This window comes from Hirundo rustica, chromosome 8 (assembly GCF_015227805.2).
Source record: "Hirundo rustica isolate bHirRus1 chromosome 8, bHirRus1.pri.v3, whole genome shotgun sequence".
In the NCBI taxonomy this organism is placed as follows: domain Eukaryota; kingdom Metazoa; phylum Chordata; class Aves; order Passeriformes; family Hirundinidae; genus Hirundo; species Hirundo rustica.
In genome coordinates, this window is record NC_053457.1 from 2,795,269 (window position 1) to 2,819,256 (window position 23,988).

At 48.1% G+C, this 23,988-nt stretch overlaps 2 protein-coding genes across 8 annotated transcripts in view; one reads left to right on the forward strand and one right to left on the reverse strand.

The window, feature by feature from the left end:
- The first annotated feature begins 3,542 nt into the window (after positions 1-3,542).
- On the forward strand, positions 3,543-12,867 carry PLA2G12B (phospholipase A2 group XIIB). Of its 3 annotated transcripts, none has more exons than XM_040070712.1 (4): positions 3,543-3,777; positions 8,873-8,961; positions 10,102-10,267; positions 12,144-12,867. In XM_040070712.1, exons 1-4 carry the CDS (start codon positions 3,543-3,545, stop codon positions 12,260-12,262), a joined length of 609 nt encoding a protein of 202 aa, XP_039926646.1. In that variant the 3' UTR covers positions 12,263-12,867. The 3 variants fall into 3 exon arrangements, with proteins under 3 accessions (XP_039926646.1, XP_039926648.1, XP_039926649.1); XM_040070714.1 differs by having other exon boundaries at positions 8,873-8,949; XM_040070715.1 differs by lacking the exon at positions 8,873-8,961 and having other exon boundaries at positions 3,641-3,777.
- A 3,029-nt stretch (positions 12,868-15,896) lies between these two features.
- OIT3 (oncoprotein induced transcript 3) overlaps positions 15,897-23,988 on the reverse strand; it is a 32,728-nt gene continuing 24,636 nt past the window's right edge. The window contains exons 6-9 of one of the 5 annotated variants that reach the window (XM_058421485.1): positions 22,611-22,771; positions 21,672-22,087; positions 18,077-18,176; positions 15,897-16,759 (exon numbers count right to left, since the gene is read on the reverse strand). In XM_058421485.1, coding sequence (XP_058277468.1) covers positions 16,574-16,759; positions 18,077-18,176; positions 21,672-22,087; positions 22,611-22,771 — 863 coding nt within the window. In that variant the 3' untranslated portion in view covers positions 15,897-16,573. The remainder of the gene's footprint in view (positions 16,760-18,076; positions 18,177-21,671; positions 22,088-22,610; positions 22,772-23,988) is intronic. The other 4 variants (XM_040070708.2, XM_040070710.2, XM_040070709.2 and 1 more) reach the window with 4 other exon arrangements.

Consider the following 23,988-nt stretch of genomic DNA (forward strand, 5'->3'; position numbering starts at 1 on the left):
AGGTCTCTGCAGTTTTCTCCAGGCTGAACAATCCAAACTGTCCCAGACTTTCCGCCCAGCAGAGCTGCTCCATCCCTCTGATCATCCTGGTGCCTCCCCTGGACTCTCTCCAGCAGCTCCAGGTCCCTCCTGTGCTGGTTCCCAGGGCTGGGGCAGCTCTGCAGGTGGGCTCTCACCTGAGCACAGGGGCAGAGACCCTCCCCTACAGCTGGGGGAAGGCAGCACAAGGCTGCCGAGGGACTCCTGGAGATACTGGAGCTGCCCACACATATGTGCTCAGCCCTCATTAGGGAGGGGGTCTTTAACCACCCCCAACCACCCTCCCTGGCTGCTGGACTCTGATCTGGCTTGGAGGGACTCGGATATTTCACCATCGACCCGCAGTTCTCCTTCCAGTAATTAGTGACTCATCCGGCTCCCCAGCCGGGCTTTGGAGCAGCCATGGATCCCCCATGAACCCGAACCACCAGCTGCCTCTTCCCCCTGCTGAACACCGACCAGAAATGCCCTGGGCCAGCCAAAGCCGGTGGAAAAGGAGCTCAGTCCCTCAATCCCACGTCCCTCACCCCAGAAGAGTGCCACGGGAAGGATGGCACTGCCACGACTACGGAGTGTGCTCGGAAGGAGGAATACACCACAGGAGCTGGAGCTTGGCTCCTGATGCGGAGCCAAAGGGTTTTTCCAGCTCCATTTGGGATGGTGCTCATTCCCACAGGCGTGGGGGACACAGGAGTGCCTGGCGGCAGGACAGGACAGCAGGGGTGTAGTCACCTCTCTCTCCCCATGCAGGAACGCTGCCAGCAGCCTGAGTGTCCCTGGGAATGTGTGACTCACCACGGCCCGGGGCTGCTCTATATTTAAGCATTACGGAGGCAGAAATGAATGCACGCAGTCAGGAACTGGCTATCCCGAGGCCAGCATCAGGTTCAGAAACTAGTTGTCAAAGTTCACCACCGTGGCAAAAAGCATTTGCACCCCTTAAAACTTCAGAGAGAGAAAAGCTGGCCCAGGGCAGGGGTTTTTGTAACTGCAGTGGGTCAAAGCGAGGCCAGAGAACCTGCAGAGTCCCACTGTGCACATCCACAGTCGAGAAGTTCCTCTGCTGCAGCTGCTGAGCCACTCCCCGAGGGAAATCTAGAGGTTACTTTTACCCAATCCTACATTTTTCCTGGTTTTCAGATCTTGAAATCTGGATGCAACCAAGATATTTGCAGCTGGACTGAAGCTCTCAAGAGACTGGCTTGGGGAGGGAAGGAAGGAAGCAGAAGGAAGGAGAGTGGCTCATCCGCAGGGCAGGACAAAAGGGCTGTTTTGGAAAAGCAGTGAAATTGTTTTTATTCACAAACTTTTCCTTTGGGACCAGTGACTAACAGAAAGTTTCTGACTCCCCTTTACACAGGCTCTGCTCCCTGCCAGCTGCTCCCTCCCCGCCCTGTTCGGCTTTCCTAATTCTAATTGATTTTGCAAACAGCCTGGGCTCCAGAGCCACCTGCTCCAGGCTGCATGTCCTGCTCATGCCACATCCCCTGTGGTTTGCCTCCTCTGCAGTCCTTGCCAGCATTTTTCCCCTCTCTTGCCTTCAGCAGCATATGGATCAGTCACCAGGGACCGAGGGATGACAAAAGAAAGCTGTGTTCTGGTATTGCCTCCAGAGCAACCCTAAAAGGCTCTATATAAAAGCAAGGACACCACGTACAGACACCCAGAGGCTCTCACACATTTCCAAGTTCTTCCCAAATAGCTTGTTTGCTCTTTCTTACATTAATTTCTGCCAGGCTGTTGGCCAAGGCTGGGAGCAGTGGGACTGCAAACTGGAGTGTCAGTCAGGGCAGGAATTGAACCAGCAGAGACACCAAAGGCTCCACGCACTACAAGACACAGCATGGGACTCTTGAATCCATTTTGCTCTGCAGTGGAGCTCCCTGACAACAAATTCCAGGGACCATTTCCACTCTTGACTGACAGACCAGTCCCCAGCACGGCCTGAACAGCAGCTCTCCAGTGCTCCTGCAGGAAGTCCTCACTTCCCCAGCGCTCCCTCTGCCATGTGCCAAGGGTGACACAGATATCACAAAAGGCTTACACGAGGCAGCGATTTGCTGATTCCCAAGCTGGCAACCTCCCTTTCCCAGTGTTCTCTGCATCTGGGTTTATCTCCCCAAAGGCAAAGCTGGTTTGAGGTTCCCCTGGGATCTCCTGCACTCCTAAATGTCCCCTCAGCCCTGGCAGCCAAGGGCCTTAGAACAATGGAATAAGCAGGCAGCAGCTGCCTGTGGCTCCACACCATTTCACAGGAGAGGGACTAACCAGCCTGTTTGCTTTCGTCCCCACTTCTCTTACTTACCCACCACTTGTCTGTGGTTCCTCCTCATCCTGTGTCTGGAGCTCATCACTCAGGGACATGTGCACAGATACAGGCAGTGCCATGGAGCTCTGGGCCCTTCAGAAGCAGCAACCCAGCAGGGCTGAATCTCCTGCAAAATAATAAAATGCCAGAATTTGCATTTGTGTTTGGCATAGATTTGAAGTGCCTGCAGCTCAGCTCTTCCTGGGAGGCAGTGCTGTGCTGGGGCACATCTGAAAAGCTAAGAGCCGCCAGAATCAACCCACCCCAGTTCCCTTCTCTATTCTTCGTGAGTGGTTTGCTTTGTCATTTGCTGTTTGTGTTCATTTGGTTGCTTTCTTTTTAATGAGCAACTTTGAACCCTCCACCAGCTGAACAGGCCCCTGAGTCCTGGCAGGCCTGTTTCACTCCAGAACCAAGACCTGCAGCTGCCCCACAACCCATTCCCTGGCTCAGGTTTCAGTGCGAACCTTTCCTCCTAGGTGACCTGTGCTGCATGTTTAATTTACATTACAAAGGTGCTGTAACAATCAGCCCTATAACATCAGCCTTCAGTACACATCAAAGGCACTCACCTACCACATTGATCCTGGAACTGGAGGCCATGCCAAGGAATTGATCATGCCAAGGACCTTGTCATGCCAAGGAATTGCCCTGATTGCAGTGTTTGTAAACCCACACTACTCCAAGCTGCTGGATCAACCCCTCCGACGCTCCGTGGGCCTATGGGATTTGCTAGGAGCAATACAGCCAGCAGCCAGGCTAGCTGAAGGTCTCATCCCACCCCTTCATGTGCCCAGGAGGCCTAGAGAAAAAGCAAGGGGTACTCCTCAGCCTGCCTGAGCAGCAGAAATTTTGGACACAAAGATACTCTTCATCTGCCAGCAGGCTGAGGAGAGAGTGAGGTGGCCCATGCAGTGCCCTGGGGGAAGAGGTCCCTCCGGGGAGCTGCAGCCCTGGTGCCAAGGAGACTGGGCCCGTCCCAGCGGAATTGTGCAAACTCCCAATTCTGGGAGCTGAACTCGCTCCGTATCTCGGCGTTGCACTTTGCACCCCGGCTGCGGTGACCTCCCGTCAGCTCCCTGGGCAGCGTTTAAAGTCCAGGCAGAGGGGTGTCACTGCCTCTTGCACTCAGCAGCTCATCCCCGCTGCTCCTGCCCCTCTGCCTGCTCAGGGGCTCAGGCACAGGGGCTGCAGCATGCGGCTGCTGCTGCAGGCAGCGCTTCTATGCCTGAGCCTGAGCTTGGGGAAGTGCAGCGAGGAGGAAGCACCCGACAGCACCGGCTACCAGCAGTCCCAGGCAGAGTCATCCTATTCCGACTGGGGCATCGAGACCATCCGGGATGGCTTTGAAACGGTGAACAGCTACTTTGACTCCTTCTTGGAACTGCTTGGAGGAAAAAATGGAGTCTGTCAGTACCGATGTCGATATGGTAAGTGAAACTCACTGCTGCTGGTTCCTCTCTCCTCGCCCTTTCCCCTCTTTCCCCCTCCTAACCCAGGAGGTGCCCCCAGCTGTGCCCAGCAGAGTCACAACTTCTCTGCCAGTGCCAGCACAGGGACATTGAGCCGCACCTTCCCCAAGAACAACCTGGTGTCGAAGGCACCTCAGGACTGTGGGAACTGAAAAAGCACAGGATTTTCACAGTATTGCAATTAGCTTACACAGACAGAGGTTTGAAACAGAGTTGAATTTTAGGCCTTGAAATATTTGGAGCATAGAAAGTTTCTGAGCTGCAAAAAATATAAAACAAGCAACTATTGTACACTAATGTGCACATGCATTATTTAGTGATTGGCTTAAGTGGAAGCTTGTAAGATTTTAGCATTAGCCTATTGGCTAAAAACTTTTTTAAAGCCTTGTAACAAAGAGAACTTTGGCTTCTATTGTTATGGCATGAGTTTTACTATCTTTTCTGTCTCTACCTTCACTGAGACTGATAATGAAATAAAAAATGCCTCTCAGTCGCCCCATCCCATTATTGGATGTTAGCTCCAACACCACACTGCGTGCACAGGGACAGCAGGACAGGATGCAGGTTTTCCTGGAAGGGTACACAGCTACTCGGTCTATCCTACTGCCCACAGCCTAAGAGAGGACAGGGAGGGGAGGCTGAGCCAGCGACCCTAATCTCAGCAACCTTGGGAGCGTCCTTATTCAGCAGTTGTGAGCTGGCCAATGCCGCAGGCTGGAGGAGCAGAGATAACGGAGGCAAACCACGCCTCACCGGGAGGAACATTTAGTGCTCCTGCTTGCTTTGGACTTCAGAGTGATTTACCAAAAATGAAGAGTTTGGGTTGTCCTAGGGGCAGGATGAAGAGGGTGACATCTCAGGGAGGGCAGGGCAGGGGACGTGGTGCACAGAGCGGCAGGTCTGTGGGTTGACAAGGGCACAGACAGCACTGGCCTTTCACCAGGGTACCTGTAGGAACAGCCCTGCTTAGGAACCAGCCAGGAGTTTTCCCACAGACTGTATCCTCTCCTCAGCCTCCTACAACTGTTCCACAGCAACATCTTGTCCTGTCACCTCATCCTGCCCATCCACAACTGCCTCTCAGGCCCTTTCCCCACAACTTCACCCCACACCCCTAGTGACTACCTGGGAAAGATGCTTGTGAGCACAGGGGGATTTCAACCCCTCTCCTCCCCAGAGCATTGTTTTCCACAGACAGACTCGATGCTTAGGGGATACCCCACTGACTCTGTCTCACTCTGTATGGATCCCATGGACCTCCTGCTCCTCCCAGGCCAGCAGCTAGGGCACTGGGACAGAGAGATCTGCAGGGCTGGGACCTCAGCTCCCTGCCAGGGGCAGTGGGCCAGACGGAGGTTAAAATCAATCTGAAAGTTGCTGAGTTTTAGTTTTGTTTCATAAATAATGCCACAGAATCATAGAACTGTTGGAATCATAGGCTGAGTTGGAAGGGACCCATCAGGATCACTGAGTCCAACTCCTGGTCCTGTGCAGGACACCCCAAGACTCACACCCTGTGCCTGAAAATGTCCAAACACTCCTGGAGCTCTGGTAGACATGGGACCACTGCTCTGATGAGCCTGTAAGTGCTTCCAGTGCTCAACCACCCTCTGGGTGAAAAAACTTTTCCTGATATTCATCCAATGTGTATATGTGTGTCCTCCCTCTCCTGCCAGCTCTGCTCCCTAGGCCCCAGCATGAGAACAGGGAGCAGCAAGCCAGGAACCTCAGCCCCATGGGATGGAGGGACCTCAGCCTATCACCACAGCTCCACACTGGCCCTGGTCCCTCAGCCTGGGGGTCCCTCAGGCCTCTCTGCAGCAGCTCAGGAGGGCCATGTGTGTCCCCAGTGCGCAGAGGAGGTGTCCCCACAGACCCCACAGCACCACCCCAGCACACATGATGAGCTCATCAGGCAGCCTATCCCATGCTCACGGTGGGGCAGCCCCAGGCCATGTGTGTGACAACCTCCTAAAAGTCCACACCATGCTCCAGATTCAGAGCAGAAAGGGACTTGTCCTCCTTAATGTAGAGACTGAAACCCCTGGCAGTGGGAAAAACGTGGCTGGGACTACAGTGTGCCTGAGGTAATGCTGATATTCAGAACTGGCTTCAGGGAGTCTCAGGACTCACCAAATTGTGCAGAAGCAGTTTTGGACACATCTAGAGGGGCCTCCCTGCCTGTCCTTGTGACATCTCTAGAGAGCAGCACAAATCCCCGCTCACACTGTGGGAGCACCCTGCATCTTACTGGAACAGCATTTTTTACCTAGAAAGGAAAACAAGCACATCCTTAGCCCAGTTCTCATCCTCTGCTGGACAGCTCATTAATCACTGCCTGAAGGAGGAAACTACTGAAATGCTGCCCACAAGGCTCCAAGGGTCTTGCTGGACCCTTGCAGGACCATTTGTCCTTACTAATCTCTGGCACAGACATTGCAAGCTGCGAGTGGAGAGGATGCTGGGATGGTCTCAAACCAGTGAGATCCAGTCCTTGCTCAGAAGGATGAACACAAATCATCTTTGTGCTGAATCAGGGCCTGATTGCTTTTTTTCCCAGGCATGAAGGAGAAGTGATTCCTTCTCTACTTACTTTCATTTCAGCCAAGAGATACCAATAATAGCTTATTTTGCCACAGTAAAGGTCAGGACTCACCTGTGATTGCCACATCCATCTTCAGCGGAGCACATGGCACTTGGCTGTTCCAGCTGCTGTAAGACTATCCTGTTTCTACAGCAGCTACTGAGGTCTGAAAACATCCTGATGGATTACTCCCTTAAATCAGGACCATTAGGGTTACACTAGCATTTACTGGAAAATATCCTTCTGCTTACACAGGCTCACTGGACATCTCAGGGGAAACAAACAGCCTGAGCTGGGAGTGAAGCCCCTGTAACTTCTTCCTGGCCAGGCAAGACTTCACTGCTTTGCTCAGCATTTGGTCCTGAAGGGCTTAAAATAAGGGGGCACCTCCAGGCTGTGGGAAAAGAGCCTTCAAAGCCAGGTTCTCCAACAGGGCATACAAGGCTGGGTATATGCAGGCACCTCTGCTCAAAGCCTGCCTGCCTGGGGCAGACAAACAACAACAGAGCACCCAAAATTGCAAGGAGCCCTGAGACCACCCATTCACCCAAAAATACACTTGTCCCAGCACTGCAGTGCCTGAGACCTCCTGCATGGCCGGCAGCTGCTCCAGCCAGCTGGCTGCTCTCCAGCCTGTTGGAACAGCTACAATAGCCTGGGGGTATTAAAACACATCAGGGAAACTCAACTTCAGTTCTAGGGCTGTGCCAACAAGGCAGTGGCCTGAAATCTATCTTCTTGCCTGTAAGGATGGGCAAGCAATAAATAACAGGAGCACTGAGTCATTGCTTGTAGAGAGGCAGGAACACCTGATATTCCTGTTTTGCTTTTGCTTTACTGTTAACTAGGAAACAAGACGTGGGAGAGAGGTTAATTGTGGTGTTTTGGACTTGACCTAGCTGAGAAAGAGTACAAAGGGGCACTCTAAGAGTTTTAAAGCTCTGTTTTGCAGAGGGAAGGGAACATGTTTCCTACAAGAGCTTATCCTGAAGGCAGTTTGATGGTTTGTGATCAGCACTGTCCTTAATGTGAAGGTTTTTATTTCCTCAGGACAGCTTTCTAAAACATTATAATACCTTTGACTTTGTCTTAATTGAATATCTGGAAACAGCTATCTTTGGCTGGGATCTGGATAATGGAGGTAGAACTGGATGATCTTAAGGGTCCCATCCAGCCCAAGCCATTTTATGATTCTATGACCTCCACATCCCCAAAAGGTCTCACCCCTACTCAGACTTGCCATCTTATTCCAGTAACTGCCAGTGTGGTGCAGGAACAGAATTTACAATCAATATTACAAGCAAGTCACTCAAATTTGACTCCATCCTGCAAAATCCACAGCAGATTTTGAACTTTCCTTTGCCTCCTGCATCAGTTCAGGAACATTTGAATTCTGAGTCCCAGTTCATATCCCCTTCCAAAAAACCAACAAGGCTCTTTTGGAAGAAGAAAATTGCTTGTTGGCATCTCACAGCTGGACAGGATTTCAGTTTGTTATTTATTTGTAGCAAATCTGTAATTTAAGCAAAACAGCTCTGGCAAAGTTTAAGTGAGAGGTGCTGGAAATATTCCTACATAAGTCTCTCTGAGGCTTTTGGCTGTAAGGCCTTCCCAAGGACACAGCAGATTTATGGTTAAATTAACCACTGGCATTTTAGGTACACCTCAATAGAAAAATAGGAAAAGCATCTTAAATAATTCCTGGTGCTGACAAGAAACAAGAAGTGGAAACAGAATTTAAAAGAACCCAACCCTGCCTTGAAGGGCTGAATTAGATGCATTTCATGTCTATATAAATTCTCTAGCCATGCTCAGGGAAGTATAAACTTAACCCTTGACGTGATAGGTTTTACAAGGCTCATCTCACATATGTTTTCATTGGAGCATTCACACAGTTTTTGTTTTCCCAGAGCAGGGACAGGACTCAGGGAATGGCTGGAGCTGTGTCAGGGCAAGGTTAGGTTGGATATCAGGAAAAGGTTCTTCCTCCAGAGGGTGGTTGGGCACTGAACAGGCTACCCTACAAAAATCAGATTAAAATGCTGCTGAAGGTACTACTATAATTGGCTGCTAGCTGAACTCTTCCTACGTTGGGTAAATAATTATTCACAGATTGAGTTCTTCCTCCTTTATGCATATTAAGAAGCATACTGAGAAAGGTGCAGAGATTAAAGGAATTGAAATGATTTGCAAAACGTGGCAGTGCATCACTATGGGCAGAAAATGCACCAAGAAGCCGTGCTCAGAGTAAGATCAGACGTGCAAGGTCTGGCACAGTTTGGGGGAGATCCACAGCACACCAACAGTCCAAATATGAACTGAGGATAGAAAGCAAGCTCCTTGCTAAGCTAGCAGTGTAACCAGAAGCATTTAGGGATGCAGACCAAAGGGGAGCTGCCTGTCACTCCTTGCTTTTTGGACTTGGGAAGATCAGCTTTCCTAACATTTGTCCTGTCTTTTCTTTCCCAGGGAAGGCTCCCATGCCACGGCCTCACTACAAACCCCAAGAACCCAATGGCTGTAGCTCCCATTTTCTGGGGCTCAAGGTACCTGAAAGTGTATGTACTGTCCCACCCACCATTCCCAAAGGATGCGGCTCTCTCAGCACATCACCAGCTCCTAATTCAGGGCAAGGAAAAGGCTGTGCTGTGCAGCTCGGTGACAATAACCTATGTGCACACAGCAACACCTGAGAGCATCCTCAACATCTGCCTCTTTACCTCTTCCCACACTTTTTGCCTCTGCCAAGCACTGAAATGAACCCACAGGATTTAATACTGCACCTGCTTGTTATCTTAAAAGCAATTAATGAAATAATATTAGAATCACCAGGAAAAGCTTTCCCAGGCTCTCAGAGCAGGGATTCCTATTTAGCTCATGCATTATTGCTGCGCATGGAGTCTGCAGCAATTAGGAAGAATCCTGCTCTGACAACCCCTCTCTTTGCAGCCCATTTTTCATATTAGGTTTAATTCCTGAAACTCTGTTTCACTGCAAACCTTGTGGGCATTTCTGTGGTGCCTCCTCTGTACCCACGCAATCACGAGGACAGCAAAGGAACAATTAATCTCCTAAATTTTATGTGAGTAAAGGAGAAAAGAGGAATAATTTATAACAAGCTAACAAGTCCAGACTCTCCAGGAGACAGGCCGCCTGCCCCATCACCCCCAAGATTATTAGCTAAGCTTACAGGGAGCAGAACTCCCTGACTATGCTGTTTGTCCTTGGCCTCAAGCGCATCTCTGAGAAATAAGGCGTTAAAATACTTATGGCATGTTTATTAGGCCAGAAAGCAGGACCTTGTCAGGTTGCGGAAAAAAAAGGAAATAGAAAAGGGGCTTTTGCCACTGTTGGCAAGGACAAGGAGCTCTCTGACGAGGTCTGACAAATGAAAACTAGAAAATGGTCATGGAGGAGCTGTTTCCCACTTCTCTACCAGATGTTAATTCCCCAGGACACAGAGATGAGAAGAGAATGTGATGTAGCCTGCGCTGAGCCTGCACCACTGACACCACTGTGCTGCTCTGTCATCCTTTAGATGGTGAGGGAGCAGCTCCCATTCCTTCCTGCTTCCCCAGCTATCAGGAATAGCTTCTGGAAAAGGGGCCATCTGGGCTCTGCAGCACCTGACCCTGTTAGAGCTGTGCAAGCCTGAGGCCAGAATGCAGCCAGGGGACACTTCTTCTCTCTTTCTCCAGCTAGACTTGGGCATCCCTGCCATGACCAAGTGCTGTAACCAGCTGGACATTTGTTACGACACCTGTGGAGCCAACAAATACCGCTGTGATGCCAAGTTCCGCTGGTGCCTCCACTCCATCTGCTCTGACCTCAAGCGCAGCCTGGGCTTTGTCTCCAAGGTGCAAGGTAGGCTTCCCACCTCACATTCCCTGTGTAGGGAGGTATGGAGGGGGGGATGTGGGCAGGGACCCCCTTCCTTCCCAAAAGGAAGCAAAATTCTGCAGTAGGAAGCAGCATCTGTGTCCTGCACTTGTCCCAGGTGGGTGAGAACACAGATCTGCCCCCTCTGTCACACACTTCTGTCTCAAGGCTGGAGACCTACAGTTATTTTCATTTAGAAAACATTACAATGTGGAAAAAACAAACAGACAAACCCACAAACAACCCTGGAAGCAATTCCTTCAAAACTTGGATGCACTGCCAGATAGCTCAGACACCTTCACAGAATACCAAAAAAAGCCTTCCAGGGCCAGTGAGGCACACACTGAAAGCTGTATGTGGCCAGGGGCCAGCAGAACTGAGAGAGCCAAGGACAGGGCTCTCAGGCATCTGGTCACAGGTAAGAGATGATGATGGCACCAGGGACATACCAGGCTGGGTGGTGGCTGAGCCACTGCAGGCAGTTCTGGATGGCTCAGAAGTCCTAACAAAGCCCAAGTACCACCCTGGTTTTGCCTAATTTAAAAAGCCTCAGCCTGCAAGTCTAATAAGAGCATTTTTGGGGCTCTGCTGATGCCCTGCTCTAAGGTAGCCTTAAATATGCATTTATTTTCCAAAGGTGCAGCCTGATTAGGACACACGGGAAGTCTGCACCAGCACTAGTGCAGATGGCTTCCTACCTGGTCACAGATAAATGCATGGAAAGAGTGCCCAGGCCAGCAAAAAAATCAAAGATGGGGACTGAGACCTAAGTGCTACAGGCTGAGCACAGCCAATCTTTCATGATCATCCTTAACAACAGATCCTCACACAGCCAACTTCTTACTATCTCTTCAGATTTTCCCCTGCCACTTTTTCATATGGTTCCTTCTTGCGCTTTGCTTGTAGCAGCAAAGCAAACCTAGATCCTAAGGAGTTAAGGTAGAGCAGAGCCCACAATCCTGGGTTGAGCCAAGCCAAGCCACCTCTGCTAGTCAGGAGTAGATTCCTCCAGCATCTTTGTCCTGGCTGCTGTAGGAGGCACAGGTAACACCAATGAACCTCTGAGCCATCCTCCCCTCACCGTGGGCTCTACAGATTCTGCCCCCAGGGCTGCTCTGAGCAGCTCCTGTCACAGTCCTCCTCGACAGCCATCCCAGCTTTTATCTGGCATCCAAACCCTTGGTTTTCCCACTAACTCACCACAGCCTCTCCAGTGCCTGCCAACTGAGCAACCTCCTAGAGGAACAGGAGCTCTGAGGTGTTTTGCAGAGGCTGAGATAAGAGAAAACAGTACCAAAGGCAAGGCTTTCCCAGCTTCATTATACATACAACAATCAGTGTTAGTGCAAGTAAATAAACCCTAAACACCTAATATTAACCTATTTATTTACTGACAAGCACTTTCAGGGTTTTGGGATGAGGAGGGGCTAGTAGTCAGGCAATCAGTTGCTCCAGATACTGTAGGATTTTTCATGCTGGCTGGCAGCCAGCATCATAACTCCCAAAAAAGCCCAGAAAGGTTTGTTAATAGTGGCTATAGGCAAAACTGAGAGGAGGAGTAATGTGGAGGTCTGGGAAATATGTTTGGTAAACAGTGCTGTTTGCAGAGCCCCGGATGAATCCATCAAGCAGTAAGGCCTTGAAAGAGGCAAGAAAGGAGGGGTTTAAGGGGGAGAGAAATTAGTGCCACCCTGGGGAGGAAAGAGGAAGGAACCTCAGGATTTAGAAAAATGCAGTTCTCAGAGAGAGAAGACAACAGCCCACACTTGCAATTGCAAACCCCATGGAGCTCAGTGCAGGGCTCGGGCTAGGATGCTCCAGATAACCTGCCATTACCTGCCCATCTTGTCCCTCTCCACAGCCTGTGAATCCATGGCAGACACGGTGTTCAACGCCGTCTGGACCCTGGGCTGCCGGCCCTTCATGAACAGCCAGAGGAGCGCCTGTATTTGCAGCGAGGAAGAGCGGGATGAACTGTGAGGAGGAGCAGCCGCCTGGTGTCCATGAGCCGCTGCCAGCGTCCCTCTCCAACACAGCAACTTCTGTCAGCCCTCGGGTCCAGCATGGGGTGGGGACCCGGGCCAAAGCACGCCAGCCTCTGGGCAGAGGCAGCCAGCCCATGAACAGAGGGCAGCTGTGCCTGCTGCCTGCCACAGATGCAGCTCAACAACCCCACTGCCCCTTCCCAAGTCCACCAGCCGGCAGGAGCCTGTGCCAGTTCTCTCCATGGACCCAGCAGGAGAGAAAAGCAGGATGCAGTGCTGGTTACAAACACTGGACTTACCTTAAATACACACTTGTTACCACCTCCCAGCCTGTAACTCTCTAATTTGCAGCGCAAGGCATGAGGTTTCTGCAAGCCCTGTGCAATTCATAGTCCATGGATATGCTATTTACATTTTTGCACCACTGGTGACAGACTGAAGAGGGGTAATTTGCTTTCAGTACATTGCTCACACCCATTCCTGACACTTTTTATCCTGTCATTACACATCCTGCATATTTAAATACTTGGTGGATCCTAAACTGATTTTAGACATCTGAAGATTTCCTAAGCATGAGTTAAGGAGAAGGGCTTGAGCTGTTTGCGGTACACAATTGATATTCGGGACCAAAGCCCACCATTTATCAATGTGAAATCACAGCCCTCTCCCCCAGTCTCAGGAGAGGAAGCCACTTTTCTTTGCCAGTGTCATACACATCTATTTAATTACTTTTCTCCTATAGCATTCAACAAAGCTTTGCCCGTAGGATCCCTTTTTACACAAAATGGCTGGGTATCCACCTCCACCTTTTGCATGAGGGAAACAGGAGGCTCACAGTGGCCTTGGATGAGATATTCCAAATTCCGGAGGCTTATCTGTCAGGTGACTTCCTCTGCGGGGCTGCTATCAGCAGCCTCAGACACCATTCCTTCTAAAATGTGGTTAATGCTCCCATCTGTTATGGGGAGCTTTTGTTGCATGCAAAACCAGAATTGAAAGTGGTGCATGGCATTTTGCCTCCATAGAACATTGGCAGACAGCTTTCAGCTGGGTTTCTTGTTGGAAGGAAGTTGCTACTGGATGTGTGCATGCCGTGTAAATATTTCAACGGCTCCTGCAAACATATTTATAGTTATGTTCTTCCATCTGGCCACAGAGAAGGCTGCAAAAGGGTGATTTAACAAAGAGTGGAAGTCAGTCTTGGTTGCTTTTCTTCCAGTTTAAATGGGTTGAAAATATATTCATGGAGCTATAAATTATTCAAGCCCTGTATTCCTGTTCCTACCAGTCATCTTTGCTTCACAGTGAACAGCAATGAGACGCTCAGCTGGCCCCAAGTGGGCTGGAACGACAAGAGCCAGCCGGTATCCAGACCAGGAAAATGAAGTGACTGTGTGGGGTGTACTGGGATGTTTTCCATCAAAGAGGATTTCAACACTAATCAGATGTAATGACAGCTTTTCCTAGCTGGGCTAATGCCACCAGAGAGGGAACTCTGCATTGCCAAGGTTCACCGTTCTGTCAGAGCATAAGGCTGGACAGATAACCTTGGATAATCCAGCTAAGAAACACAATTTTGGCTAGGAATGGGAAGGAAACATTCCTCATTCCAGACACTTCGCAAACTTTGTATTTTGTTAGTGAAATGGTGCCTGTGCCCAGTTTAAATGTGAATACACTCTTATGATTAAATGACAAAAAATAAATTAAAATACTTGTATTGTCTACGTTCAGGAGCTGACTGGATGGCAAATATCTTAATTTATTTTACAGTTCAAGTGATACCAGATTAAAGCCAAGCAACTGCTGGAAGGTGATGACACACACTGGAGAAATCAAAGAGTTGTGAACAAAATTTCTGCACCCAGACACTGATGCACTGGAGACATCACTAACATAAATCCTAATTTCTCCCTGCTTTCAGGGAGAAACCCTAGAGACTGCCGCAGGCAGGGCAGCTACTGAATAAGTTCATTTTTCACTGAGGTAATCTGAAAAACCCCAGCAGCAGCTCTTCAAGGAAGTATTTGAACCTTCAAGTGATGGCAGCGACTCTGGCAAAGCACCAGACAATCCTGTGCAGGAGCAAACCAGCACATGAACTCCAGTAAAACTGCATCCAAACTAAAAATTGTTTCCCCTCCATGCCACTCCTCCTATCCAGTGATGTACACCCATGGAAGCAGCTATCACAGGATTCTCCAGGTTTCTGCTTGAACCTTAGGTCATCTTCAATTCCACCCTGTTCTGGACACAAAGACATCACTTTGCTCATCCCGTGGCTTCTTCTTCACTTTGTGCATTGGCAGGATTGTTTTCAGCTGCAGAGTGGAAAAGCTGTTTCACATGGATTTGTCAAGAGGAACCAAATAATGTGCCCAATAACTGAAATAAGCCAGGAAAGGAACTTCTCCCTCCATCACTCCTCCCACATCCCTTCCACATGAACAAACAAGAGCAGCTGATTCTCCAGAAGGCATAAGATAATTAATTTCATTACCCAGCTCTTGTTTTATCAAAACAAATATATTTAGTGGAGGCTGCCTGAACAAAAAAGTGACAGTGGGGAACTACCCCTGTGGTCCTAATACAGATGTGAGTCAGCAGAACAGCAATCCTAGGAGAAACTTATTTTCTTTCTTTTCCTTTCACATATGGTTAGACAACACAGGAAAAGTGTTTTTCCATTTATACCTACTTACCATCATAGAAATATTTTTGTTTACTCTAACATACACATGTATTTCCAAGATTGGAAAAGCAGCCATGAAGCTATTTAGAAAACTTATTAAACTCTCAGCCATTAAATGTTCATTCTTCACTGGAATCTCACTTGCCAGAACAAATAAATCTGTGAAATAGGTTGAAATGTTTGAGGTGATTTGTGACTTCCTTCTAAATGGCCCCTTCAAATGGATTCCCCTTCCATTTGAAAGCAGCAGCAAATTTTGGCTTTTGCAGCAATTTGGCTGCTCCAAGCAAAGCAGAACATGGGTGATGAAGATTGGGGGGATTCCAGCAGACCTCCAACCACACAGGACAGAGCTGCACACTGAGAAGCTTCTTGAAGAAAACCTTGGGAATGCACTGCAATGCCACTGCCACTGATGGAGATGGATCTTTCTATCTCATCCTCCAGCCCTGCCTGCCCTACCTTGTCCTTCACTGCTGAATGTGCTTCCTCACTTCCATCCCACATTCCTACTCCTTTACCACACACAGCTCGGTGAAGCCCCAGAGGAGCTTGAGCTAATCACATCCATTATATTTTCTTTGGAAGGAGCTTTAGAGCCCAAAAAGACTCTTGACAACCATGATACCACCACCATCACCAGTAATTGTGTCCCCTGCCACGGCCACTCAGACAATGCTGCCATGTCTCCTGTCACCAGGGTCACTGGGAACAGCCCTGTCCTGAGAATTGCCCACATTACCAATGACTGCTATAAATAATTAACGTGCATTCCTCTAATCCTTTGCTGGAACCACAGCCTCTCTAACCAGGGCAATGCATCACAACTTCCATACAAACACTTGGTAGCAGCACACGTGGGAGGGGACTGTTTATAGATGTTTAATGGTGTTTCTCTTACAATCAAGGTGCTATAGCACTTAGGAAAGGCATTTTTGGCAGTGGGAGAAGAGGGAGAAGAATAATGATACACTTAACACAGGACAAAACACTATTAAACTTCATGCAATTATCTAAAGCCACTAAAAAATCAAATCTCATTAAATACCTTTTGCTATTTAAAATCACATTTAAGTGTGCCTGTGATAGATCTGAGCTTTAGCTGCCTGTAATGACAATTGCATTGCTCCAAGGAACTTACACATGATGAGATATATTTTATACATGTTTTTATTAACAGTCACCCAAAAGCTTCACCATCACTCACAGAGCTGCACAGCAAACACACTCAGCTACAATACTATTTGTACTGTCTGATGCAAGAAGGGCTTGGATACCATTTGTTTAGTCAAGGACAAACAGTCCTGGGCCCTGTAGGTGGACGTGGGGAAAGGCAAAGTTGGATAACACTTCTGGCCCGCAAAGAAACAGGGTCCCTTCAGCTGAAGGGTTGTTGGGGAGAACTGCAGATAAAGCCAAACTGTTCTGCAGTCCAGTTCACATTCCAAGGGCTGCCTTGTGGGCCCAAAATACTTCACAAATAACCACCACAGAGTTAAGGAAATGAGTCCTGAGGTTCAAGTGGAGCTCTAACAAATACCTCTCGTTTCTCAAACAACCACAACAGGAGGCAGTGATAAGGAAGGCAAGGGATGCTGTTCCAGAGGGCGGGTGTCAGTCATCAAAGTCGATTCTGATGGGGCCTCCTGTCAGGACGTGGTTTGCCATGTGAGACTCCTTCTCCTGCTCCTCCTCCTGTGCCTCGGCCAACCTGCGCACACGTCTCCGGCAGCCCTGGGCGCAGCGTGAGGTCTCGTCCAGCGCCCCACACACGAGGATACGGCAGTGCAGGAACACTTCCTGCGATGGGGACACAGCAGCACGGTCAGTGCACAGCTCTGGGGACCACTGGCACTGCTGCCAGAGCCACAGCATTCCCATGGCACACAGTCCATATCCAGCATCACCATCTGCAGCCAAAACAGACGCTCCATCCCTTTTCCTTGTGTGCCCTCTCCAGAGAGCCTGGCTGAGACCTCAGAGCCAAGAGTGGGGAGACAGGGAATAGGAATGCGTGAAATGATCCTCCAGATGAAGGGAGGAAAATGGCAGGAATCAGCTTGGAAGAGCTCATACAGACGTCAAAAATGCGTGAAGCCTCGCAAGGATTGATGGAGACGTGCAGGAGAATTTCAAGTGAGCTGGGAAAACAAAGCCAGGAAACCCAGGGGAAAAAAGGAGGGAACAGAGGGTGATGAGAGGCTAAGTTGAGGGAAGAGGAAGAATGCAAAGAGCGAGGAGACAGCTGCCTTTTCTCCTTGCACAGCAAAGGCAGTGACAGGATTGCTGCTCTCTGCTGTCCTGTAAATGACAAAGAGAGCAACCAAGACCCCTGCAAGCAGCAGTCACAAAGACTTGGAGAAGTTTGAAGCAGAATCCATTGTGCAGGATGGGAGGATGCAGGTTGGAGGCAGCAGGGGTAATCAGAAAGCTAAGGAAATTTTCTGCATTTTAGATCTCATCTGTTTTAACCTTACTGGGGCTCTCCAATAGCTGGAGCAGCAGCTTTATACCTTTTGGAGCAGGCAGTGTTGGCTGAGCATAACAATGACTGGAAGATCCAATTTCCTCCAACACAGAAAAGAAAGCTATTTAAATCAGGAAAATGGCATTAACCTTCCACTCTCTTCCCACTACCGAGCTTCTGCCCCAGAGAGACAGCCTGGTTTCACACTGAATTAAGCAGTATGGTGGCCTTCTGTCTGGAGTCCTAGCATCTGTACTCACAAGAGCTAGAGAAGACACAAGACTGAAGAGATCAGGACTAAAAACTGTGTTGTTTTAAAGACAGGTCACTGTTAAATGTGCCTGGTGACTGAGAACACTTCTCCCACCCAGCAAACAAGGGTCCACCAAGACCAGTCTGGAAGCAACAATGATTTTAACCTGCTGTGGTGTTGATGCTCCAAAACTGTCCTTCATATTTTAATTTTAGTTGTTTTTATCAATCTCTCCTGAAGTACCTGTGTCAAGACTCCTGTAAGGTACAACTGCTGGAACAAGCACAGCAGCACCTGCCTTGGACCAGCTATTCCATGCCCTTTTCCAACTTGGTGCTGAGGCTCCTCAGGTGTATCAGAGTTGATGAAATATCTAAGAGTTGAGTTTTGAGCTTACCTTGTTGTCTTTGCCCACAAACTTGAACACAGGAACCTGGAAATGCTTGGCAAGATGGTCCTTTGACGTGTACTGCTTCACGGAATCATCAGAAATGCAGCTGACGAGAGCAGAGGGATAAGGCTTTAATGGGTTTCCCAGAAATGGAAAAAAAAAAAAAAAGAGAAAAGACATTCCATCCTGCTTAAACAGAGAAAGAAAAGGAGAGATTGGTTCTCTCAGGCTTAGCTACCACCTCTGCTGCTTCCTCTTTGGCCACAGTAGAAAAGTCAGGAATGATGTGGAAAAACAGCAGCATTGCTAATAGCATCTCCAGACAAGGAACAGCTCAGCACAGCAGAGGGCTGGCAGGACATGGCGCAGTCCCCTCAAAGAGGGACTGCCAGTGAGCTGCAGGCACGTCTGTCCTCACGTCACCTTTCTGTGCAACAGCCTGCAGTGTTATACGCTACAGAATGTGCTACGCACTTACTGCATACACATAGATATGCACATAAATTATGCTTCAAATGAAGCAGCCTGCACTCACATTATTAAATATGACAGATGATAAAAACAACAAAAATACAGATTTACTTTGCTTTATATAATTTACATTTTTCTTCCTGATGGATTTGGTCAAACAGCTCAAATTCACTACACCAAAAATTTATAATTTCAGTTTTTCCATCACTAGCAATGCATGATTGTATGAGAATTCTCAGAACTGCAAGAAAATAAGCTGTTTTTATAACAAGTTACATTCCAGGTGCACTGCATTTATAAACTATTACACCCTATTTAGAGTCTGACAGACAAAAAGTTGGCTCAATAGTTACTGCTGATTATTGCAAAGCCTTAGGCATCTTGAGAGGCCCTGATGCTGCTGTGAAATGGCATTGCCATGCAGCTTGCCCTTTCTAGCAAGTTAATTCCAAAAATGTGGACTTTGAAAAATATTAAAAAAAAACCAAAACAACAAAGCAGTGGTGGAAGAGACAAGAGGTACTCGTGTAGCTCAAAGTCTTGCTCTTGCAGCAAGCTTCAGCTCCCATCTTTACAGGAGAAATGTGCACAGCATTGTCAGCAATGCTGATGTTTGACATGTTCAGTTGTAAAAGAGCAGTTTTGCTTTCACTGGAACATTTGGGAATCTCTACATTGGTAAAATTCCTTTTTAAACAAGGTAGCTGACTGTAAGGAATGACAGCTAAAGACTTTTCATAGGTGAGTGCCCAAGCTCTAGGGCCATGAATACTTTGGATACTGGCTCAAACTGATTCCTAAATCCCAGGTTCTCCACACTGGTGGAAGGAAACCTAATGGTTTGGGGTAGAGAGAGAGAAAGTGGAAGAACACCACAAAGGATGCAGAGATACATAGGCAAAACCAGCTCAGAAACCTCATGAGTCACAAAGGCAAGTCCTTTTTCATTTCTGGGGCCAGACCATATCCCACTCTCCTAGGAAACCCCCAGAGACCCTGCTGCTCACTTTGGAGAGGTAAGAAGAGACAGGTATGGAAGGAAAAGGGGTGAGCCTGGTCATGATATGGGAAAAATCACTCTCTCCCTGTGCACAATGTGCTTAGGGGTTTGGGGAGCAGAGTGGCAGTGCCGTGGGAGCTGTGCTTTTACTCAGGGTTGCAAGGTTAAAAGGAATGCTTGCACAATGAAATATCCACCTCAGCCTAACAAATGGGGCAGCCTAAGTCATAGCAAGATGAGCTTAGTTCATTGAGGAACTACCTTAACCACCTTGTGCTCTGCTGAATCACAGCTCCTGACGTCACCAGTGACATGACCTTGCTCCAGGCACCCCAGAGAGCTTCACCATTTATTAGATGTGCCATCAGTCAATGCTTTTGTTTCATTTTGTTTTCAGAAGGCAGAGAATTAACAGAGAAGACAGCAGTAGAGGAAACTGTACCATTCCTCAGTCCAATGCATATCCCCTCCAATTTAAACAGTGTTGCCCTTTGGAATATGCAGTTAACTCTTGCAGGTCTGATCCTACATAAACTGATACAAAAATCCCATATTTATTGCCATGGGCTTTTGGGGCTGGATTTCTAGAAGGAAACTGAGTTATTACAGAAGTGTTTGGAGCAGGGACAACTCAGCAGTACATTCAGCTAATTTAATTTTGAATCACTGGGGACACTGGGGCCTGCAGTGATGGCTGAAGAGTGGAGAACTTCTCCCTTCAGTGAAGTTTTAATGCCCTCTGCAGGTACCAAGAGACTGCTGGTGCCATAAATCCTCCAACCAGTGCTGGGGTGAATTCAAGAGATTACATTTCCTGCCTGCTCCCTTCTCTCTCCAGCTCAGGTTTTGGCTGCTGATTTGAATCCCATCATTTCCACTCATGCGAAGAAACAAACGAATGTCTGGGGCCTTGACTCTATGAAGGGTCCATGGGAACAGCCAAGCCAGGGAGTTGATAAAATCAATTTTTCCATTACAGATCTGCTCATAAAGCCCAGAAATGTTGGGCACAGAAGGACTGCAGCTTAGGATGGATGGAGAGCAGGCAAATGCTGAATGCTCTGTCAGCAGGAAGTGAAAACAGTATTTTTGGGTACTTTACATTGTAGGACCATTTTGCTACGAGACAACCACACACACCAGCAGCTGTAACAGTGGATGATTTGTCTGGCAGCTGAGGACATGATTGTTGTCATCATTAAATGGTCTGGAGGCAGCACACAGGATTTACACAAGCACAGTCCCTTGACTATCAGGCCTATAACTCTTGGGTATGTCTTAGATATTCCATTGGCGGGATTTTCCTCCCTAGAGAACAGCAGACTGCCTCACAACTACGACGTTTCCTCAGAGCTGTCTGGTTAAGCAGCTGGTTGCAAACACTCCACAGCAATGCTGTAGCATGGCACAGTCATTTCAGCACCCGAAGTGTCGGAGAAGAGGGATCATCTCAGGAGCCACAGCTGAGCCCACAGCAAGGGTCCCCAAACCTCTGATGCAAAAACCACAACAGTGAACCCACAGATCTGCACAAAATTATTTTTAGTATATCATGCAATGATCACTAACCCCAAACACCTCAAAAAAATTACAGCCAAACTGAGACCCTAAATTTTTTGCACTGACAGGCATCAGGGAGAGCAAAACAAGGGATTCTCCTGCAGCTCCTACCAGGACTGACAATGGGTTCTCCTGCCTCATGCTGCAATAAGGCCATTATGAGAAAATTGAGAAACTTGCTCCAGTTGCTGTGGCAGCTGCATGGCAGCAGCACATAGCCATGGGGGCTCTGCATGTTGGCTTGGCACTCTGTGGCTGGCAGAGAGAGGGTATCAGGAGAGAGAATCTTTTCTACAGGAGCCAACTCCATTATCCACAAGGCTAGTGACAGGGAAATACATCCTGTAAAGGCTGCACTGGGAGGAACCTCTTTCACTGCCTCCCACTGTTTCTCCCAATTACTTTTGATGGGAGAGGTGGTTTCAGCTTGATGGCTGCTGATGATTGCTATGAGCACAGCAGACAGGCTGCCGTGGAGAATGCAGGAGTGTTTCCTGCATCACAGAGACAACTCAGCCCCACTGCCAATTCCCATTAAATCGCCAGCAAGACAAGGAACAGTGAACTCACCCATCTTGAATCAGGTAGTACTTCAGGATTTCATCAATTTTTGAGGTGGGAGTGGCAAAGCAGGTCTCCACCAGCGTCTCCAGTCCACTGACGTGCACCAAGGGCTCAATCCCAAAGTACAGGGAGTCCCGAAGCTTGAGGGTAGGAGGAGCACCCCTGTAGGGCTCATCAAAGTCTTTGTCCTTGAAGATCTCCAGAGTGAAGGGGAAGATGCCCTGATTGCGGCTCATGATCTCCAAGGGAGAGTTCTTGAGGTTGGGCACGTAGCCCTCAGAGATGGTGTAGCGGCGTGGGAACTCGCAGGTCACTGGGATCAGCAGCTTGCTGGTACGAACAATGATGTCCCCGTTGCTCCCCGGGGTCTGCTTGGGCAAGCCAGTCACCAGGTTGGTGGCAATGATTTTATCATTTATTACCTGCAGCAACGAAAGGGGAGATCACTGAGAAACACCTACCTCTCTGGGCTGACACTCAGAGCAGCTACTGAAGGGCCAGCTTGTGAATTCATACCCCACCTCCAGAATGATGGTGCTCATGCTCACAGACCAACTAAGGACCTTGGTCTGCTGTCAGCTGCACCACACTTCTGCTACCCTTCTGCTAAGGTGAGCCCTCTGGGTCCTGACTTTCAAAAGTTTCACCTTTGAAACATTATCAAGAGACCAGAATCTGTCTCAGCAGGAGGATGAAGAGGGAGGGCACTTGTACCTTTTACCCTTTGTGATGCAGGAGGTGAACAGCAAGCAGCACCCATGCTGTCAGACACACACTGCTCAAGGGGGATGGAACAAGCTCTCTGATTTTGGAATGCCAGCCCAGGTCTACTCTGAGGGCAGCTGCATGGCAACACAGGAAATGGCTCTGAGGGTACAGCTAATTTCCCAAGTAAGCCACAGCCAAATCCCCAAATCCCAGAGAGTGGGCTAGGGGTATACATACATCTACAACAGTACCACACGACTTCAGGGAGAAATAGATGTTGACATGAGTGCCATTGGACACGCCTTTGCACGAAGTGTTGATGAGGGAAAGGTCCAGGCCTCCAACCAGGTCCTTTGGGATGCTCACCTCGATAGAGCTGGACTTGCACAGCACTGGAACTGCAAGAGAAGTGCCCACAATTACAGTTTGTACTACAAACCTACCAATGAGCTGGGGAAGGGCTATACCAGTTATAATTGGGGAAAAAAAGGAGAATCACAGACAGCATTTGTGGTCATGATCCTGCCACAGTAAACTAACTACCCATCTTGCATTCCCACCTACACATCACAAACCAGAGCTGCCACTGCCCCAAATTCTCCAGCCACAGCAATGCCTCAGAAAACAATGAAGACAATCACTGCACTTGCAGCAGAAACTTAGCTGTGCTTTCCAGCTTCACTAAATACTCAGCACAGATTTGGCTGATATCTCTTGCACTGCGATGTCCTGGGAAGAGCCTTTGCCAGATATGGATATCAAATTCACAACACCCCAGGCAAAGCCATTTTTTAAGTCCCTTAATCAGATTTTACATCAAACCCAGAACAAGCTGAAACAAGGCAGAGTACTTCCATATAGACACTGAGCTAAAATGGAAGCACCTCAAAATGCCATAATAATATTTTTGTAAGCAATAAAACTAGCTATGACAAACAAACCAAATTAGCTCATTCCACTCATTCCACCTCTGTCTAACCTTTAAATTTTAATACAGGCCTCTGTGTGACTTTTTTTAAATTAAAATTTCATTACATAGAAAGAAGCAGGAGAAAACAGAGCTTGGACAAAATAAATAGGAAGGAAGAGAGAATAATCTTCAATTAAAAAAGTAGTTGCTGTATATATAATCCTTGGGATTATTCAGTTCAGTTAGAGATAGGACAAACATACTGGTGGCATATTTTCTGGTTTCAACCAGAAAAACAAACCTTTTGTAGGATTTTACATTCATTGTATTTTAAAATCCCATGACAAAACCTATTGCAAATCTACTAGTTTCCTGAGACTTTTGCCAAAATTAATTGCAGTCCCAGTCTTCAACATTCCTATGACCTGCCTTCCCTAATTTCAATCATTAAGGATGTAATTTAGGATTCTGGATATTTGATATAAGGGCACACTGGTAAAACAGGCATTTCACCCCCCCTTTAAAATTTTCCGTGCCCCAGGTCAGATATTTGCAATAGCCTCTGAGTACCTTCAGGGAGGATTTTTGATTAAAAGTTGATAATTTCAAAATGATACACTAAAACGTATGTGGAGTGCCCAAAGCCATATGTTCCCTTAATAACAGTGCTGGGTTAGAACAGAAGCTTAAATAACTAAAAATCAC

Coding starts and splice junctions, on each gene's coding strand:
- PLA2G12B (XM_040070712.1), top strand. CDS start 3,543: ATGCGGCTGCTGCTGCAGGCAGCGCTTCTATGCCTGAGCCTGAGCTTG. Junction 8,962..10,101: donor GGCTCAAGGTACCTGAAAGT/GTATGTACTGTC, acceptor CTCTTTCTCCAG/CTAGACTTGGGCATCCCTGC. Junction 10,268..12,143: donor CTTTGTCTCCAAGGTGCAAG/GTAGGCTTCCCA, acceptor CCCTCTCCACAG/CCTGTGAATCCATGGCAGAC.